General features: G+C 36.9%; 4 protein-coding genes across 4 annotated transcripts in view; 1 reads left to right on the forward strand and 3 right to left on the reverse strand.

Annotated features, from left to right (window-relative positions):
- Positions 1 to 54: 54 nt before the first annotated feature.
- LOC108735363 (mitochondrial 2-oxoglutarate/malate carrier protein-like) lies at positions 55 to 1,810 on the reverse strand. Its single transcript, XM_018467304.1, has 5 exons — positions 1,718 to 1,810; positions 1,400 to 1,636; positions 1,036 to 1,331; positions 512 to 611; positions 55 to 438 (listed from the first exon to the last, which is right to left on the reverse strand). The coding sequence occupies exons 1-5, from the start codon at positions 1,771 to 1,773 to the stop codon at positions 189 to 191; spliced, it is 939 nt and encodes a 312-aa protein (XP_018322806.1). The 5' UTR covers positions 1,774 to 1,810; the 3' UTR covers positions 55 to 188.
- Positions 1,811 to 1,836: 26 nt separating this feature from the next.
- On the forward strand, positions 1,837 to 3,293 carry LOC108735352 (glyceraldehyde-3-phosphate dehydrogenase 2-like). Its single transcript, XM_018467295.1, has 5 exons — positions 1,837 to 2,003; positions 2,061 to 2,184; positions 2,284 to 2,399; positions 2,455 to 2,867; positions 2,941 to 3,293. Exons 1-5 carry the CDS (start codon positions 1,926 to 1,928, stop codon positions 3,215 to 3,217), a joined length of 1,008 nt encoding a protein of 335 aa, XP_018322797.1. The 5' UTR covers positions 1,837 to 1,925; the 3' UTR covers positions 3,218 to 3,293.
- A 76-nt stretch (positions 3,294 to 3,369) lies between these two features.
- On the reverse strand, positions 3,370 to 5,840 carry LOC108735405 (eukaryotic translation initiation factor 4E-binding protein 3). Its single transcript, XM_018467352.2, has 2 exons — positions 5,607 to 5,840; positions 3,370 to 3,859 (listed from the first exon to the last, which is right to left on the reverse strand). Exons 1-2 carry the CDS (start codon positions 5,740 to 5,742, stop codon positions 3,642 to 3,644), a joined length of 354 nt encoding a protein of 117 aa, XP_018322854.1. The 5' UTR covers positions 5,743 to 5,840; the 3' UTR covers positions 3,370 to 3,641.
- The window catches only part of LOC112906680 (eukaryotic translation initiation factor 4E-binding protein 3-like), an 8,810-nt gene continuing 4,654 nt past the window's right edge, over positions 3,370 to 7,525 (reverse strand). The window contains exon 3 of the mRNA XM_025981294.1: positions 3,370 to 3,645. Within this exon, the coding sequence (XP_025837079.1) occupies positions 3,642 to 3,645 (4 nt within the window). The 3' untranslated portion in view covers positions 3,370 to 3,641. The remainder of the gene's footprint in view (positions 3,646 to 7,525) is intronic.

Raw genomic sequence — 7,525 nt, forward strand, 5'->3', positions numbered from 1 at the left:
CTTTATGTTGCAATATACCAGTGGCGTATCAAAGCGACTTTTCCAACACAACATAATTCAATTGCATAAATCTTATTGAGACACAGGACATACTTCAGGTAACATTTTAATGCTTATAATAAAATTATGTATTATTTATTAAAAGGACGAAACGCTTTTTATACGTTAATTATTTTATTATGAAGTGTTTACGGTCCAATCTCGAAAAACTCATCGTCGTCTATCTTTCTTTGAGAATAAGGTACTTCTTTATGCATTCTCAGAAGGTTTTCCATAGTTAGAAAAAATATAATGTTGTAAAATCCGTAACAAACAACGGCGGGTGTAAAGCCCTTCCACAAAGCCAGATAGCCTTCTTGTCTAACGATTTTCATAAAGCAATCCACAGATCCACTATTACACTGAGGAATACTTTCGAAGTCATAAAAATATTGCAACCTATAAAAATTTCATCGAGCTGATGGTAAGAGTCGAATTGAGGGAAGGAGAACAAACTAATTTAATTATTTACCTCACTTTAACTGCATCGAAAGGTAGATATAGGAAACACATACATAATGTGGCAGCCAAACTGCATAACATGTGGCATGCGACTTTGTCGCCAATTAAATCTATAAAATAACAGTAAGTTCTTGCTCAGTATTCTCATCAGCACGCTATAAACAGATCCGACAGACTAGCGATCAACCTAAAGTGCCGTTGGTTAATGGGGAAATTAACTTACAACTAATTTTATCAATTTTTCGTATTTGTCATGTTACGACAAACGCGATCAACAAGTGCGCTGTTAGATTAAAAGTACATATTGTGGGTTCATTATGATTAACAAGATCCTTTTTAATAGGACTGCACCTACAGTGTGGCACACGCCGATAATTACGAGCATCATTGGTTCACTCCTTTACTTAAATAAGACCTTGTCACACCCACAATTACAACAGAATCTTTTAAGAATTCCTTTACTTAATGTTCTTCTATGTATTTGTCTACAGGGCGTTTTATTTTTGATCTTTAATTTGGTATTTCGATGTTTACCATTTTTTATGAGATATTCTTTAGCTTCTGAGTATGCAACAAACTTGGTAATCGCGGCAACTGAGGCTCTTAAAACGGTCACAGGGGCAGCCTTGAAGACCCCCCTGATTCCATCTTTTTTTCGTATTTCCCAAAAAGTCCGATAAACTCCTCGAAATCTCATTCGTTCCTCAGCGGGTGACGTTAGGATTCTTATTCTAACCAGGTCGTAGGGATGACTGAAAAAGCCCGCCAATGCACCACTAGTCGTCGCATACAACACTTTTACTCTAAAGGGGGGCGAAGTATCGAACTGTCTGACAGTGAAGATAAAAAAATAAAGTCTTGAAGATGAACCCGTTAATATTGAAGAACTAATACTCACTTATGGTGATAATCAACCAAAGTCTGATAAACACCAATTTTAATGCCCGAAAACATTTTGTGTTTTGCAATTGCCGGGCCTAAACCTGAATAAAAGGATATAAATCCTTCACCTTTAATAATGGAATGAAACACGTCAAATGAGGTCTTGTAGCCCTTATTCCGAGAACCGACCCCACTCGTTTGCATAACCGTCTTAATAATAAAAAGTGGGAATGTTATCGATTCTGCAAATGCTCTGGAATGTGGGCACAATTTTAACAAAATTACCATTACCAGCCACCAAAACTTATATTATTTATAAAATAAAAATATTCACCCAGAAATTGATCCAAATAAAAATTTGAAAATTACCGGTACTTCTTTAGAATCCATAATTCAAAAATGGAAGACATTTTATTTTGTGACGAAGCTACTGCGCTGTGAAAGTAAAAATTCTGATTGAATATATAATTGTCAAACACAAAATTTTGAAGTGGCACAATATATTTTAACGTCAGTGCGTATTGGAAATTTAAAATTTAATCATGGTCAATATTGGGATCAATGGATTTGGGAGAATAGGGCGTCACGTTCTTCGGGCATGCATTCGAAAAGGTCTCAAGGTAATCGTAATTTATAAATTATCGAGAAGAAATAAATGACCCATTTTCGTATTGAAGGTGGTAGCTATTAATGATCCCTATTTAAAACCTGGTCACATGGCGTACTTGTTCAAGTTTGATTCGGTTCATGGGAGATGGGAGGGCGAGGTAAAATGTATGGACTGTTTTCTCGTAATTGATGGTAGGTAAAGTACACAATCGTCACAATAATGACATTAACTTAACAAAGAAGATGGAAGATTTAGGAAAATGAAATTTCATCCTTTTTAAAACAATTTAGAACAAAAATTATTCGTGACTAGCGAAAAGAACCCAAGCAAAATCCCATGGGCACAACTGGGCGTGGAATACGTTGTGGAAGCAACAGGTGTCTTTACATCTTGTGAGAAAGCTTCGGTAATATCACACAAAAGTCGAAATTCAATAATAACAAAATCTTTAAAATTATTAGATGCACATTGACGGTGGCGCAAGGAGAGTCATCATTACAGCCCCTTCTAGCGTGCCCACTTTTGTGGTGGGGGTCAATCACGATAAATACGACACCGACATGGACGTCATATCCACGGCCAGTTCCACCACCAACTGTCTGGCTCCACTGATAAAAGTCATGCACGAAAATTTCGAAATTAGCGACGGCCTTATGAGTGCAATTCACGCAATGACCCCTAACCAGACAATCGTCGACGGGCCGACGGGAAAAAGATGGCGAGACGGCAGAGGGGGACTTCAAAACATCGTTCCCACTTCTACAGGAGCGGCCATAAGTATCGGGCAGGTTTTTCCCGATCTTCAAGGGAAAGTGACGGGAATGGCTATGAAAGTACCTGTTGCAGACGTTTCTGTCGTCGATTTAACCGTTCGGTAATTTCCATTACAATTGACCTTTCTCATAATTGTATACCGAGTGTTTGTAAAATTGAAATATATCCCGTAGATTGAAAAACAATGCACCATACGACGAAATAATGTGTAAAATAAAAGAAGCCTGTGATGGCTACCTGAAAGGAATCATGGGCTACACCGACCATCAGGTGGTGTCATCTGATTTTATAGGGGATACTCGCTCCTGCATCGTCGATTGCAGAGCAGGAATACCTTTGAATTCGAATTTTGTAAAAATGGTAGCCTGGTACGACAACGAATACGGATATGCCTGTCGAATAAGCGATATGTTGGACTACATGAGCAGCAGAGAAGCTTGCCCTTGCTAAGTAAAGATCGAAAAGTGAATTTGATGTGTTTAAATATATATCAAATAATAAAGCAACGCAAAATTGTTTGTCTTCACGTTCCGCTGTATGGAAGCTACTTACTTACAGCGACCATTTTTTAATAACCTTGTAAATTAATTATAAACAAAGTAAAAAGTGCATACTTATATATTTATAGATAACTAGAAACATACAAAAGAATCGGTGAAATAATGTGGCTAAAACGCCACAATAAGATTAAAACATAAATCCTAATACAAAAAAAAACAAATGACAACATACAATACAGTACAATAAAAAACACAAGTACTTAGAAATATTCATAAGCGCATAAGAATGCAGGTACAGCAAAAGATTTTTAACAATAACATTTATTGTTTAGAATAATAACAATAATTATAATATAAAAACGTAAAGGTAGAAACTAAATTTCTAACTGGAACTGTTCGGAGTGATCTTCGCAGCTGTTTTGGTTCGAATACCTTCTAAACATGGTCCTCTTCTGTGCCTTGTTGTACCCATTTTTCGTATGAGGGGACCCTTTGATAACGTTGTCGGGCAGATAGTACTGGGGAGGTGTTCTTGCAAGCGGCGAATTCCGAAGGGTCAACAGAAACGACTTGTCATAAACAATTTTCGAGCCTGAAGTAAATTTTTCAATTGCAAAATGCCTATCGACGGTCGATTCATCATAATTTCATGTTAACACACTGATTGTACGAAGGAATATTGTTGTCTCTCAAACGCCACAACAAATAATACATATACAGAGTGTCTCATACAAGTCGGTTATATTTTCAAGCTAATTAAAAGTGTTATCTACGACTTGGACATTTTAAAGGTACTTATATGTTCCGGTCAAACGTGGACATTTGCATTTTTGTCGCATAATAATGAAACACGTGATGACTTGTCTTTTGAATTAACGCACCAGTCATTGCTAACGAATACTAAGCAAAAAACCAACTAGGAATATTTATGAGTTCGAAAACAATGCATTATTTAAAACGTCGATGAATATTTCAAATAAAAAAAAATGAATGAATGAGCATTATCAGCTATTAATTATAGATACTAATACGTAAGTATGTCTTTTGCTTTAATAAATATTAGCAAACACACCCTGTACATCTACTGAAAGTCTGCTAACATTCACTTTCTGTGTGTAAAATATTATCAGCCATGCCAATAAATTTCGCGAAGTGCGCAATTTTCGCTAACACATTCTCAAGGACGCTACACATATTATACATATTTTCATGGCAGTCCAGTGCCTACAAAAATTAAAAGATACCGTTTTTGTAAATTGAAGTCCAGATAATAACTCCTATCAATTGTATCTATATCGGTACTGGCTGGCGAGAGTTAAATTGCGCCTTTTCAATTCAAATGTTACTTGGATTACAAAACATTCGTGTGCATGTAATCATAATCAGTGAAAAACATGCGTCAATAATCCCACACGCCTTTAATACATACTTGCGTTCGTCTGATGATGAGATGAATTTAGAACTTTCTCAAGTCTTTGCACTTTGCGTGTGAGTTTGAACAATATTTGTTACAGAAATGCGTAACTAACGCCGGATTTAGCACTGGGGGCCTATGGGCACAGATAAGGTGGGGGTGTCCCTGTTACATCAGACAAACGATGAACAAATACAAAATATTCACTTTACTACGTACTTAAAAAATGTTACGGATTCCAGGGTAAAAACGTAATCAGATTTGGATGGAGTTAATTTGTGAGAGCCGGGACGCCAGCACAAAATGCCTTTATGTATCTAAATCCGAAATAACATTTGGTAAGCGGCGCCAAAAAATTACACTTGAGCATATTAAGAAATAATCAAGTCTTCTTTATCTTTTCCTTAACTGATTAAAAAATTAAAAAATCGTTAAAATATTTCAGAAAATGTAAACATACAGGGTGTGCACACGTATATTTGCAGAACTATTACCGATTTTATTTGAAAAAGATGATAACTAAATCAATAATAATTAAATACATAATCAGTTAATGGATTACTCAAGCTATAGGTACATAGCGTCTAATCCATTAATAGGTAATTAACAACGGTTTGCTTTGAACAATGAAAATTGTGTACCTAATTAAACAGAAAGCGGAATTAAAAAAAAAACTCTTCAGACATAATTTAGTCATCTTTCGGACATACGCAGACACTCACAGTTCAAGGGCACTTTACCGGGCCGTGTAATAAAATTTAATGTATGCTGTAGCCTCTGTATACGTATTTTAATTCAAGGTAACATTAAAACCGAAAAATTTAACATATTATTATAGCAGATATTTGTTAGCATTTTCGTAAAATAAATTTCTTCCCAGTCAGTGTGTTAAGGATTTTAATAGGTCTTTGCGTCATCTACTTACCTCCCGGGGTGGTGGAATACAGGGAGCCACCAGGAGTGGTGGAGTAACTTCCTGTGGAGTCTAGAGATTCGGAATCTCTCCTGTTCGGTATCGGTTTCGATTCTGACAATTGTCTCATAAAAGCGGACCCCGACATCTTCAACTCTTTAATATTTACCCTTGTTAATTAACTAATCACAAGCTGAATCGTCAGTAACGTCACTAAAATGAATGCCGATAAACCCGACGATCGCCTGCTAGATAAAGAAACCCGCCTCTCCCGACATGGAACACGTGGTACAGAAAACGATTCGACACTCCCACTTTTAATAAACAAACTACATAATATGTGCTGTATTGTTGTTATTGAGAATTAAATAAGCATGAACTCTTATGCGGACGCATGTGTGTGTATATGTGTAAATTAAAAATATACCGTAATAGGCAGAATGGCGCGATAAAGTAAAAATATGTAACAAATTCGTAACTTTTGCTTGTTTACCAATTTAAAATATAGCATTCAACATTCCTTGCGCAGAAACGCTCTATTGTATTTTCTGTTTTGGATCCGATTCAAAATGCGAAAAACAAACAACTCTGTTTTCCAGTTTATTGGCACAACTTACATAATTATCATATGTAAATGAACTAACTTACAACTGCGTTTACGATATACGTAAAGTAAGTCGCACAAATGCTTGGTATTACGTGAAATTATAACGCAGGTCAGCCACAAGAAAAATAACAGCCGTTTAAACTATGTCAATATCCGGTTTTTCTAAGGCAAAATGATTCTCGTTTTTTATGAGGAGAAATAGTAGATTCTAAACTGAGGGAAGAAGATAGCTGTATACTCTTGGGTGAAAACCTCGCAAAAGATGGTAAAATCCATTCCTAATAAGGAGTAAATGTAATGTCTTACGCTGTAAGGAATACTGCGCATTCGTCCCTGTAATCGGGGAAAAACGTCGTAGTTTCTGTGTGGGTGGAGAACCTCGTGGAAGATGGTAAAGTTTTTTCCTAATAAGACTTAAATTCGATGTCATACCCAGGAGAAAATACTACGCTTTTGTCCTTGAAATCAGGGAAAGACATAGTACCTACTTTCGTTATGTGTGTGGCAGATAGTATATTAGGCATCAAGGGAAGACAGTACGGTCTCAGATGGAAACCTCGCGGAAGATGGTAGAGTTCTTTCCTAATAAGAAGGAAATTCGATGTCTTTCACGAGAGGGAATGATGCGCTTTCGTCCCTGAGATCTGGGAAAGACGTCGTACTTTTGTTATGGGTGTGGCAGATAGTATATTAGGCATCAAGGGAAGACAGTACGTTCTCGGACGGAAACCTCGCGGAAGACAGTAAAATTCTTTCCTAATAAAAAGTAAATGCGGTGTCTTATCCGGGAGGGAATGATGTGCTTTCGTACAAAGATATCGTACTTTCGATAACGGTGTGGTAGATAGTATATTACGCACTAAGGGAAGGCAGTATGCTCCGGAGCAGAAACCTCGCGGAAGATGGTAAAGTCTTTTCCTGATAAAGAGTAAATGCGGTGTATTATCCGGAAGGGAATGATTAGGTTTCGTGGAAAAACATCCTACTTTCGATAGTGGTGTAGTAAATGGTACATTACGCATTAAGGGAAGACAGTATGCTCTCGAGTAGAAACCTCGCGGAAGATAGTAGAGTTCTTTGCAAATAAGAAATAAATTCGATGTCTTACCCGGGAGAGAATACTATGCTTTTGTCTCTGAAATCAGGAGAAGACGTCGTATTTTTGTAATAGGTGTGGTAGATAGTATATTACACACCAGGGGAAGATAGTACTCTGTCGGACGGAAATCTCGCGGAAGACAGTAAAATACTTCCGATAGTGGTGTAGGAAATTGAATATTCCGAGTCAAGGGAAGACAGTACGCTCTCGGTTGAAACTTATTAA

Source organism: Agrilus planipennis, unplaced genomic scaffold (genome assembly GCF_000699045.2).
Source record: "Agrilus planipennis isolate EAB-ADULT unplaced genomic scaffold, Apla_2.0 scaffold5, whole genome shotgun sequence".
NCBI lineage: Eukaryota > Metazoa > Arthropoda > Insecta > Coleoptera > Buprestidae > Agrilus > Agrilus planipennis.

What these genes read in the sequence shown, in the direction of transcription:
- LOC108735363 (XM_018467304.1), bottom strand. Translation starts at nt 1,773, where the DNA reads ATGGATTCTAAAGAAGTACCGGTAATTTTCAAATTTTTATTTGGATCA. An exon ending in AGAATATCTCATAAAAAATG is followed by an intron (nt 612 to 1,035) that starts GTAAACATCGAA and finishes GTTATTTTATAG; the next exon opens with ATTTAATTGGCGACAAAGTC. An exon ending in TTCGATGCAGTTAAAGTGAG is followed by an intron (nt 439 to 511) that starts GTAAATAATTAA and finishes AAATTTTTATAG; the next exon opens with GTTGCAATATTTTTATGACT.
- LOC108735405 (XM_018467352.2), bottom strand. Translation starts at nt 5,742, where the DNA reads ATGTCGGGGTCCGCTTTTATGAGACAATTGTCAGAATCGAAACCGATA. An exon ending in GTATTCCACCACCCCGGGAG is followed by an intron (nt 3,860 to 5,606) that starts GTAAGTAGATGA and finishes AATTTACTTCAG; the next exon opens with GCTCGAAAATTGTTTATGAC.
- LOC108735352 (XM_018467295.1), top strand. Translation starts at nt 1,926, where the DNA reads ATGGTCAATATTGGGATCAATGGATTTGGGAGAATAGGGCGTCACGTT. An exon ending in CTGTTTTCTCGTAATTGATG is followed by an intron (nt 2,185 to 2,283) that starts GTAGGTAAAGTA and finishes AAAACAATTTAG; the next exon opens with AACAAAAATTATTCGTGACT. An exon ending in GTCGTCGATTTAACCGTTCG is followed by an intron (nt 2,868 to 2,940) that starts GTAATTTCCATT and finishes TATATCCCGTAG; the next exon opens with ATTGAAAAACAATGCACCAT.